This window comes from Melopsittacus undulatus, chromosome 7 (assembly GCF_012275295.1).
Source record: "Melopsittacus undulatus isolate bMelUnd1 chromosome 7, bMelUnd1.mat.Z, whole genome shotgun sequence".
Lineage (NCBI taxonomy): Eukaryota > Metazoa > Chordata > Aves > Psittaciformes > Psittaculidae > Melopsittacus > Melopsittacus undulatus.
The window spans coordinates 39,864,929-39,877,036 of record NC_047533.1 but is presented as its reverse complement, the minus strand read 5'-3'; the positions used below and the strand labels follow the sequence as shown (position 1 = coordinate 39,877,036).

The window sequence follows — 12,108 nt, the reverse complement described above, 5'->3', positions numbered from 1 at the left end:
ATGATCAGTCCCAAGCAGATTTGACAGCAGGCTGTGGTTCTCACAGCTCTTCCAAGCTGTCAATATAGGCAAGGTTTTCATTTAAATAAACAAAAGAGAAAAGCATAAAATTAGCATCCAGAAGCTGCAGCATGTGCCTAACTATTATTTGTTCTCCCAGTTAAGCTGGCCGTTTAGAATGGAAGAGCTGGGCAATCGCCAAACAGTTTTCCATCAGGTACAGCAGTATGTCCTGCCTTTGTCCAACTGATACCTGGAAAAAGGCACAGAAGGCTTTATGCGTCAAAATCACAGGGAACAGAAGGAAGTTAAGAACTTGCAGGGAGAAAAGACAATTGTTACAGCGATGAAAGATTACAGAGGTTAAGGAAAGAAACATAGTCACTGCAGTGGGGGAGATGCACAAAATTTGTTAACCCCTATCACCCACCCAGCTTCATTAGTTTTAGGACTCAAGGAACCATTTGTTTGTTTATTGCCATGTGTCACCACATACATACAGAGAATGTAATACACATAGTACTGTGCAATATCAGGGCTGGCAGCTCCACAGTCATTGATACAATTCAGGAAATCACGCTTCAGTACATGCTATATTAACCTTTTCTGAAAATTATGGCATCCTCTGAAAGGGCATTTATGTGCTTAGTATTACTTCAGGGTATAAGCAGAATGTTTATGACTTGACGGCCTTCATCCATGTTCACTTCATTTAATGTAATAGCAACTTTCATTTATTAGTTCCCCTTCAGCAAAATTAGTTTAGGAAACCTGACTCTGCCACTCATCTAGGAACAGATTTTCCTCTCCAATTCCCAGGGAGGAACTGTATTTGCAACTATCTTTATGGTATAGTTAGCAAAACAAACAGGGCATTCACTTCAATGTTGTCCATTAAAATTGGCATTTTGGTTTCTGGACTTTTTTTTTTAAACCCAACTTTTCATAGAGAAAGGGGAAAAGTTCTACTTTTCTCCCCCTTCTTACCCCTCAGAGTTGGCTCATGTTCTTAAAAGTACTACCTTCGTAGTAAAAAAGGCTCTAGACACAGTGGACAAAAGATGAGATGATCATCCTTCCTGACTCCCAAAGGAAAGAAGACACAAGAATGCCTGTACAACCCCAGAAAAAAAGATGCTTGAAGACTTACTGTAAAATGCTGAAATCTGTCACTAGTAATACACCAAGTTTCAGTTATTTACATGAGGTACACACATGGTCACAATTTCAATGGCACACAGTACAGCGTAACTAATAAAATGAAGCAACATTCCATATGTTATCACTTTCTACTCTGTGCAACATCTGGAAATGCAAATGTTGCACAACAGGATATTATAGAACATTTTAAAAAAGAGAATATTCCACATTCAAGTTGTGTTTTCTAACAAGGCTTTGAGAAACTCTGAAGCAGTCATTCACACATGCAGTACATTGATGCACTGGAAGTCTCTTTGCAGAAGCAGTCTCTGAAATTACACAGTTATTTGCAAAGGCTGGCACAAAAATATATAAAAAAGATAAACAGGTATTTATTTTACATTGAAGAGCTTCTGCAAATGCAAGGTATCACAATAAACACCTTAACATTCTGGAGAAGACCAGAGAAGAGCAGAAACTGCTGAAGCTTCTTCACAGTATTTGAAGATTGACCTTCTGAAATAAAAAGAAAGAAAAAAAAAAAACAAACCAAACTATGAACCCCACTCCCCCATCATGTTCTCCCTCACCAAGTAATCTACATACAGAACTAAATTCAATAACAGGAAGTGGCATTATAATTATTATTTTTACAGTCTAAGGTAAAGGACCAATGAGAGTCCCTACCAAACAGAGAAAACAATACCATCAAATGGAACAACACCTGCATTTGAAATCTTCATGCAAACTTAAGAGGTGTATCTGATGTTTTAGATTCCAATCATGTAACTACAACTGAGGACAAATCAGCATAAGGCTGCCTTCACTGAGAAAGTAAACAAAATCATTCAGGTCTACTTTAAAATCAAGACTAGTCCAGCCAAGTACATTTTTAAGCCCTCTTGTTGGAGGATCTTGAAATATTTCTTAAAAATAAACTAAACTTTCCTAGAAGGAAACCACCTAAACCATTCAGAAACCCCAAACACAGGAACTTGGAATATGCAAGTTTCACAACGTGGGCAGCAAGACCTTTCAGAGAAGCTGTTCTGCCTTGTCATTAGATAACTCGGAGCAAGGGCAGTCATCTCATAAAACTATTACCCGATACGGGCTCCAGAAGGGAAAATCATAAATGAAGCTACTGAGTCTTGATTATAAGGTATGATAGAGTCTACAGATTGCACAGATCCTAGAAGGAAAGAAGAGTACAGCCAGAAGGCGATGCCTTCCCATCCCAGTACCTAGATTTTCCAAAGCACTCAGAAAAAATACTTTGAAGAAAACCTAATTAAACAGGAGGTGAAGACTGAGAGTACAAATAACTTACCAGACCACAGTAATGCCAAGATTTCTTTTTAAGAGGAAGAGATATAAAAATGTAGCTCCTTAGAAGCCAATGGCAAAACCTCTACGGACTTCAACAAGAACATGACTTCCCTGGTCATGTTTAACATTCATTACATCTAACTCAAAGGAAATTTACTGGTAGTTGGAACCATTACAGAAAATGCAAGAGACAATATCTCTTATCTTGCAGTGGACAAAGGAAAAACAATTGCAAGTGTTTTTCACAAATGTTTATCCTTAACAATTATTTAAGCTTCCCACATAAATGATCTTCTACTTGTCTTCCTTTTAATAAGACAGTTGAGGTATTGAGATGCTTTACTTCTTACCTCAACAACTGAGAGTTTTAATAAGGAAGTATTACTACCGGTATTTACATAACAGTAAACCAATACTGATAAGAAGACGGATGTTTTCTGCTGCAAGTCTCAAAAATACTTTGTTTTGCCATATTTGCTATCTGCCTGCCTTTATCCTGAAGCAGAGGCCATCAGCTGTTTTGGGATGGTGAAGTAAAAGATGTGACTGCAACAAAATATGGTCATCACACAGTACTTACCCTAACAGGAGGGCTCCGTGCTTGCACCCTTTGCTGCTGTCCAACTTGAGAGCTCTGCAGGTCCTTTGATCCACAATTAGCTACAGTGTTGATGGGTACCCTTAAAGCATTTGTGCTACTAGTCCCACCACCAGTGCTGGGTTTTCGAGGCCTCTGTTTGATGCCATCCAGTAGTCTAACAAGCAAAATATTACTGGGCAGTTCATCAACATTGCAGTCCACTAAAGTCCTGCACTCTGGGCATCGCAGCTCGTTTCGGGAGCTCACAATGCCCAGCAGACAGCGTTTACAGAATGTGTGCTGGCAAGGCAAGACTTTTGCAGAAGCATCAAGGCGTTCTAAGCAAACAGGACACTCCAACAGATCCAGCAAAGCTGATTCATCCATTTTCTTTGTACTACTTAGCCAAAAAAACAAATCTTCACAGAATGTGTGCGTTTTGAGCCCTCCAAGGATATCATGTTACATCCATCCCTCTTCTGACCATGCTCTGAAATTTTTTGAGGGAAAAAGGGTATCAATATGGGAAAAAGAGGCAGAAAAACTATATTTTACATTAAGATGTTCATACAAAGAGCAAAATAAAAGCTCTATAGACTAATTCAGTAGATACAATAAATGAAAGAAACGTCAAAATAACATTAAATCATAACAATCCACATTAGTAGATCCATAGTTAAAATATTATAACAAATGCTAAGAGCTAAGGTTTTTAAATTCAAGTCCCAACAAATTTTAATCTTGGGTGATTTTATTTTCATCAGATTATTCCAGAATGAATGGCTATCCTCAGTAGAGCACCATAATAAAGCCTACTTTTCATAGCTCTTGCTTAATACACCTGTACCTCTAAACACTTCTTTGAAATTGTCTATTTTTCACAACAAGATGGTAAAGGCAATTACAACTGGGTCCAAAACAATAAAGTGTACACCAACAGGACATAGCAGGGGTAATTACATTTATGCCAAGACCAAGCCAATAGCAGATCATGTATCTATCACTTCTGTGAAAAGTAATGGCAGCACATTACACACATCAGTCTTGGAAACAGCCTCTACCTCACAGGGTTTTAGTCTCACTACAAGCACTGAACAAGTGTTCGTTACAGTGCCGCCTTTAAGCGCTTCAAAAACTATCGCGAAGTGATTTATAGCAGGAAGTGCTACTGCCATATCGTTAAGACAACACAAGTAATGCGCTTGCAGTCACAGAAGCAGAGGAAAGCTTTCAGCCAGCTCAAGTGTGTATAGCGCGAGGCTAGGAAAGGGAGGAGAAAACATCCCACCACTAAAAACCCCCTAAAAATCATCATTCTGCAGGAAGTCACCCCAGGCTGTTCCGTAGGGAGAACATAGCTCGTTGAGCTAGGCAGTGCCCACAGATACGCTCCCGCATACTTGGCGCGGACAAGCAGACCCAGCCCATGGCTGGGGGAGTGCTCCCGAAGGAACAGGGATGTTCTGTCCGGCCGCACAGCCCCATCCCACCCCCGGGGGGTGCCGAGGCCGGGCTCCGGGAGAAGTTGCGCGCCTCCGCCCAGCCCCACCACCGGCCTGCGGAAGCAGCTCGCTCGGCTCCGCGGGCTCTGGACGCGGGTCGAGGCGCTCATCCCTCCACCTACCTGCTGTGGGGCTCCGCACCACGCTGGCTCCTCTAGTTATTTATGTTTCCCCACTCCCCCCTTTAAAAGCGATCCGCGGGCGGGCAAGCAGGCAAACCCCGGCAGGCGGCGTGCACCGCCCCGCGGGCCCTCTGGGGAGAGGGGTGAGCGGGGACGGCTCCTCAGGAGGCGCACCCAGCAGCGGGGCGGGGGGCCGGCGGCGGCAGCCCCAGGGCAGAGGGCTGTCACCCCGCCATGCGATACTGAAGGGAAGAGGGGGTCGGGCCTGCGGCCCCTCAGCCGAGCCACCCTTCAGGGGCGCGAGAGGGTCCCCGGGAGGCCGAGCACCGCCCCTCTCCGTCCCTCACCCGGATCTCACCGTATGGCGCTGGAGGGGCCGCGCCGCCCCGGCTTTGTTTCCGTAACGAGCCGCTACCAGCGCCTCTCCAACCACGGTAACGCCGAAGCCCGGCTGAGCTCGGCTCCCCTCGCGTCCCCTCCCCGCCCCGCCGCGCAGGGCTGACGCGACGGGCGGCACCGCCCCGCCCGGCACCGCCCCGCTGAGGGGGCCGAGGGTAGGACGAGAGGTCCCCGATCTGCTCGGGCTGTGTTCTCTCAGCGGCGGCAGCTCCCCGCACGGGAGGGCTGGGGGCGGGAACGGGCCGGCAGCCCCCTCATACCGCCGCTTGCCAGGGCCGTGGGGTGGCGGGTGAGCGCTTTCCGGGACTGGCGATCTGTTGCCTTGCCGGGGGAGGTGCTCCTAGCCCGGCTGGGTGAGGGGGGTTCCGCTCAGGCACCTGGGGCTGGGGTCTGCTGTGGGGAAAGCGGGCGGGTGGTCGAAGAGCTAACCCCGCCCTATGTGGTGAATCAGGCCTGCGGCTGCCAGGCCCCACGGAAGGAGGAGCCGGGGTGCCCAGAACCGGCCAAGGAAACGCTCCCGAGGCGGAGCCGGCTTGTGGGGGGTGGAGAGGCCTCTCCCGGCGGGGCACCCGGGCACGTCCCCCGGCTGTGCGGCCTCTGCTCCCGGCGCGGAGGTCGCAGCTCTCTGTGGGACAGGGTGAGACCGGGGCGCGGCCTTTGCCGCCTCCGGGTGGCGGTGGGTACAGGCAGGGCAGGGCAGGGGGGCAGGCTCGGATGTAGCCCCGCTGTCTCCGGCCCTCGCAGGCTGCCCTGTGGAGGGCGGGATGGAGCGTTGATCCCGGAGCGCGAGCCTCGTGGGGTGACGCAAAGTTACTTGTGAGCGTTGCGCAATGAAATCATCAGGTGAGGGCAGGACCTGCCCCGAACTGGTGCGTGTCTCTTGTGACATACACCTGAGCTAGGGAGGGGATGAAATGCTTGATTTGGAAGCGTCTCGGGTGAAATGCTTCTGTACAGTACTGTGGGAATGAAGGAGAAAGTAAATACTGAGGTACTTACAAATTGCCATAAAACAGTAAAAGGAATTTAAGCCACATACTTCTTCTTCACACAAGATGACGCACCTTATCGATGGTGAAAGAAAACCTAGAAGAAATGTGTAAGTTCAAGCTAATCATCTTGTCAGCTGCAAATCAAAAGGGAAGCAATCTGAAAGCTTCCTTCTTCTGTCTGGTTTTGAGCTGTTGAAGTTTGTTGTCATTCTTACTCAATTTTGTCTGCATATAAAAAGCTTTTTTCTCCTCCATGGGTTGTGTAGGTTTGTGTAAGTTGATAGCATGACAGGCTTTTCTGTCTTGATTTCTGCGTTTCTAGGAGAAATACTGAATGTGTGAAATATCTACAGTTCATTAAGAAATAAAGTTTCCTCCCCCATGGATTCTGCAGTTTAGGGAAACTGATACAGATGGGGTTCTGGTCTGTGTCTGTGCTTTCCAGGGAGTATCACAATATTAATAGAAGAGAAGGTTATAAACATCTGATACTTAAGAATGTTTCCATATTTTGTAGTATTTCTCTATCTTGCCATGTCAGCGCTGCCACTACAGAAAGAAGGATAGTCAGTACATTTAGAGCCAGGGACTTGTTAAATCTAAACAAAAGTTCATCTCACAATTAGTTTTCCCTATTGGCCGCAGCTATTCCAAAAGATCTCATCAAGGGTGCAAGGTAATAATTTGCCACTCTTTCCAGCATAGTTTTGTAAGCAACACAGTTATTGTTGTCTAAACTTTGTTTGCTGCCTAAGGAATGTAAAATATGTATTAGAACAGGAGAGGAATTTACAGTACAGGTGGTGCATCAGGGAAGCAAGATGAAAGTTCAGGGAAGCAGGATGAAAAGATCAGTCTTTTATCAGGGCTGGTCTTTGTTAATGTGTTATGTATATTCTGTGAAATGCTAGATCTATTGCAGAATACGAGCCAAAGCAGTAAACATTGTGAAGAGTAACCGATAAACTTGGTACTTCCTGCGCAGCAGCAGTTAATTTTCAAACAAGTATAATCTATGTAAAATGAGGGTGTGCGTGCTGATGTGTGCCACTGCCCCCTTATGGATGAGGTGTTTGGCTCGGGGCGGCTGGAGTAGCCTGTCGCCAGGACTGAAAGGAACGGGATTGTTATTACACTGAAGCGTTTGTTCGTTCTCACTCCCAGCCACAGGCAGGGAACTGTACGCTTTGCACATTTTTACACCAGGAGACCTCCCTTCTTGAAACCGTTCCATTCCTATGTACAGTTCATTGGGTGCTTACACAACTTTTATGAAGTTATTGATGCAAAGGAGAGCTTGCACAGGGCAGAGGACCATTAAAAACTTGGATTTGAAGGAAGAGGCTCCCTAGTTACTCAAATCCCTGCATTTCTGATTATAATATCTGTTAGTATTTGTGCCTATTTTTGAAAACATATGTAAAAAAGTATGATTTTGTAACAAATTGTACTTCTGGAGTTGGTTTTCAGGCACAACCATTTTGATTTTTCGTTTGTTTGTTTGGGGTTTTTTTCCCTCTCTCCAGCATATGTTGTTTCTCTTCATCTGCAATCCTTTGGGTAAAGGAAGAAGCAAACGGAGATAGGCAGAACAGGAAAAGAGAAAATGTCAGTAGTGGAACTGGTGTTTCTTCGTTTTTTCTGTGTCCTGTATCCAGCATCCTTAGGGCAATAAACCCACCGTCTTCTGTGCTCCTCCTTCGATTTTGCCAGTACCTTCTTTTACTTCTGTGTGCCAACCAACCTACGTGTCTTCAGCCCTCTCTGCCAAAACAATCATACTTCCTCCCTAACTCGTACTGCAGCAATTCCTGTTTCTGCCGCATTTTCAAGTAACCTCAGTGTTTCATCTGTCTTTAAAATGTGAGGCAGTGTATACTGTGCCTGGCTCTGAGCAACACCGGCTAATGGATAGGTTGGCAGGCTAACAAGAAGAGAGAACTTGACATTTGCTGCACTCTTTTCTGTAGGGAGGGCACCAAATTATAGATCTCTTCTAGATATGACCACTGTTTCCCATAAAACCTATAGAACCTCAATATCTTTGCAACTATTCTGTCAGGTTTTGCCAGTGATTTATAGATAATTGGGGAGAGGGGCTGACAGATACACTCTATAATAATTTGCACCTAGCTCCTTAGGAAATTTAACAAAGAAGTAGTGTGGAATATTTCAGAGTAGCATTCCACTTTCTAGCATGCAAATCTTTTGAAACAGATGTTTGTAAACTAATGCATGAAAGAGCAAAAGCATTTAAATGCACTAAAATGTTCTGAAAAGTGAAAACAGGTCCAAGTTCCATTCTAACACTACAAAGTGTCCCTGAAGATTGTGACCCTGATGGCAGGATAACCCTAAAAAAATTAAAAAGTCACATTAGCAGTCTGTATACTTAGATTCATAAAATCAAAATGAGTGATCACTGGGTAGAGAAATCCTGGCCTGTACAAATAAACATCTGAAGACGTATTTCACTTTTCTGTGAATTCCATCCTTAAAAGCTTGAGATGACTACAAAAGACTCAAAGGTAATGATCATGGAACAAGAGGTGTTGTGTCCTATCAGAAAGGAAATATAACAGAAGATACTGTCTTGTAGCAGTCATAGTCTGATTTTTTTGTTTTTGTAGGCTCAGGACTAAGTTTTAACATTATTTCTACTGGAAAGAGTAAGTATGTTTTTGTTTTACGACACATTCTTTGTACTAAACTATTTTAATAGCTATTTTTTTGTCAGAAAGAATGATGTTTCTGCACTTGTAATGTCCACAACCAGAAAGGTTCATCTTATTTCCTTATAAAATGGAACAATATTCTCGCCTCTGGATTTCCTGGATGCAGTGGTGATTTCCTTTTGAAAGCCACAGAAAATGGCCACTGCCATCAACTTACTAAGAGTTTATTTATCACTGATGGCCATGTTGATAGTGGTGTCTTTATATTGGCAAGTACAGCAGGTAGTGCAGTGCAGCCAACTTCAGTCTCTGGCAGAAAGGAGCAGATTGTTGTTCAATCACTTTGTTCCTTTCTCATTAAAGAGTTGAGGATTTTGTGTGTGTGTGGTTTTGCTTTGTGGGGCTTGAGGGAATTGTGATTTGGTTTTAAATTTTTTTTTTTTTTGCTTTTTTTTTGCAAGAAGATACCTGTGCTGCAGTTAGTGCTAGCTTTAAATTCCCAGCCTGGTCACTGTTAGTGGAATTCTAAGCATGGAGTTCAGTATGATTGATACTGACCCAGCCAGTTTGCTGCAAAGCAAGTTTTGTGCTGCCCCTACTGCACTTTCTATATTGTGAACCAAATCAGTGACTGTAATACAAAAGTACTTGTAAGGCTTCTGCATCTTGCCAGAAGGATCTCTGCTGGTACTGTATTTGTGAGGAGGCAGGAGAAATGGGTAGTTGTGGTTTCAGTACACGTTTGGCTTATAGTTTCACATCTTTATTCTGTATCCTAGGCATCTAGCCTTCTTGAGGAGGGTGTCATTTGTGTATTAATGTTTTGAACTAGCTCTCTCTGACAACATTAAGCTGGGGTTGTACCTTTGCAAATATTGATGCTTTTGTAATAATTTGCATTGCAATGAGGGAATATGCAACAGAAGTGGCTGCGGCATTGAAGAATAAACATGTTACAAATTCTCAGGCTCTAGGCAAGGTCTTTGTTACCTTAAGACATTTCCATCAGTCTAGTCACAGGAAAACACTGGGCTTATGATCCACACACCCTAGCTGCAGTGTCCACTGCTGTAGCTTGGAAAAATGCAGTAAGGTGTTGGTGTGTAGGTGGTCAAGAACTTGATTTAAAGGTTCATTACACTGATGAGAATGCAGTGCCTGCATCTCATTAACCAGCCAGCTTGAAACTGGCCCTACTACAAACAAGGTTAAAGAAAAAGCAAAGGAGAATTTTCATGTAAAGAAATCAAACTAGGTTGCACAGGTCTGAAGATTTCAGCAGAGATACAGAAATGTAAGACTCCATTCCTAAGAAGTTTATTCTAAAATGAGGTTACCGTTTTCCTTCCTTGCATGCAGCTGATAAGCCGCAGACCCCATCTGTGAGGCTGCAGAGTTGGTCCTGATGCTCCTTTACCTCTTGAGAATTAGTGCTGTGGCCTCAGGGGAGACTCCTGTGGGACACAATATGCCAGATTCTTTGTTTAGTTCTTTTCTAGGTGTCTCCCAATTTTATTTAGATCTGTCTCCCAAAGATTTCTAAGAGATTTGGGATATAGTTTTAGAATTATTAGCTGCCCTAGACTTTCTGGAATACTTACATGCCATTTTAATACTTTGCTGTATTATTAGTGAATTTTAAGCTATTAAAAAGCTATTAATATTTTCTTCACTTGCAAAGGCTACATACAAGCCACAGGGTAAAGCTGTTTCATATGAACAGTAACCCAATAATTGTATAAATGTTTAAGTAGAATTACTGTGTTACTGACTCTAGACTGATGAGACGAGTTGCAGGGCTCAAACATCTTTATTTTCCTTTTTAGGTAAGTAAACCCATAATATAATAAAGGATATTCAACATTCATAGAAGTTTACTTAATCTTAATTACCACACCTCACTACCAAAGTGTCTGGAAGAAGCCGAATGTCTGGAGACTGGGTACTTGGCATGTATCCCGTGTGAACCAAAAATTACAGTATTAGATAGGAGGAGGCTGGACTGCTGAGGAGAGTCAGAGGCACTTCTGCACCCAGGCTATGTGGAGGGAGGGACAGTGTGGGTGTTTGGAGAAGCCTATATCCATCATGTCAGGTCTAGAGTTCTTTGATTCTTTTTGATGCATTTGTTATTTCTAAAATGCACTGCAGCTTCACTCTCTAAAATCCTGTGAGACAGACAGACAAAGCTAGTCAGTAAGTTTCATGCACAGGGAAGAATTCACAGCACTGTGCTAGTTTATCTAGAGGGGTCCTGCATTCAAATGGACCCTCCTAGAGCAAACATCCTTGGCCAGATCCTCAGAGTCCTGTCCTCAGAAAAGCATCCTTTAAAAGTAGCAGGCAGACCTCTTCACATTTTCACATCAAATATATCTTTGACACATATTAAGCACCCCCTTTAGTCTTTCCAGATGAGAAATGTTCAAGTCCACTTAGAGCATAGGCTCTCTTAGAGGTGATTTAAGGGATGTTATTTCTCTTTTGGGCAACTGCATGACAACATAATGAAAACTCAGACATTCCTGCAGGTTTTAACAAACACCTTATTCTCAATGTCTTATTCTAAGAGGAGTAGCTCTTAAAAACCCATTGTGCTTTTGTGGTCACTAAAGCATGAGAATTACATAGTAACAGCAGTGATACGTCTGTACTGTGGTTTGTGTGTGTTTTATGACGAGTCCTGCAGTTCTTCCTACTGCCCAAATCAGGAAACCTGTCGAAAAGCACCATACTCCCTTCACCTTCATCTCCTCTGCAGTGAGACGTGGTTTGGATTTTGTTCCAGAACAGTCTGAATGTAGCTGCACTCTCAGGCTTAGGAGCAGGGTCTGGTAAAATGCTCCAGGATAAATATGTGACAGCTTTCCATATGACAGTCATGTGTTTTGAGAACAAAATCTACAAGAAGAATATGCTAGCTTGTTTAAATTCTAAACTAAGCCATGTTAGAGTTTTGAGTGCTGCAATAGTTTGATAGTTCGCAAAAAGAGTTGTCATGTTGGTTCTTAAAAGCACGCTCAGCTAGTTTTTTCAAAGGATTTATTTCCTTAAAATAACATTTTTCCTACTAAAACTGCCTGCTGGGCAGAGCTAGCTGACAGGCAAGTAGATTATCAGCATGTTTACTTTTCAAACATCTCTGTCACACTCAAACAGTTCTGCTGTGGTATCACCCATGAGTGATGAGATGGGTTTTGTAAGAGTTTGGGTATTAGGATATAAAAAAATTAAAAGGTGGGTCAGCAATTAAAGTGCACTTAAATTTCCATTCCAAACTAGTAAAAGCAGTGTCTTTGTACCAAGGTAAAGATTTAGTCTTAGACTGAAGCCTCCCTTTTTAGTATGTGTCCTCAGTTGCAAGGAAAG

General features: G+C 43.4%; 1 protein-coding gene across 1 annotated transcript in view; it reads right to left on the bottom strand.

The window, feature by feature from the left end:
- The window catches only part of SH3RF1 (SH3 domain containing ring finger 1), an 81,025-nt gene extending 75,877 nt beyond the window's left edge, over positions 1-5,148 (bottom strand). Inside the window, exons 1-2 of the mRNA XM_005145511.4 lie at positions 5,032-5,148; positions 3,050-3,539 (exon numbers count right to left, since the gene is read on the bottom strand). Of these exons, the coding sequence (XP_005145568.2) occupies positions 3,050-3,436 (387 nt within the window). The 5' untranslated portion in view covers positions 3,437-3,539; positions 5,032-5,148. The remainder of the gene's footprint in view (positions 1-3,049; positions 3,540-5,031) is intronic.
- Positions 5,149-12,108: the final 6,960 nt, after the last annotated feature.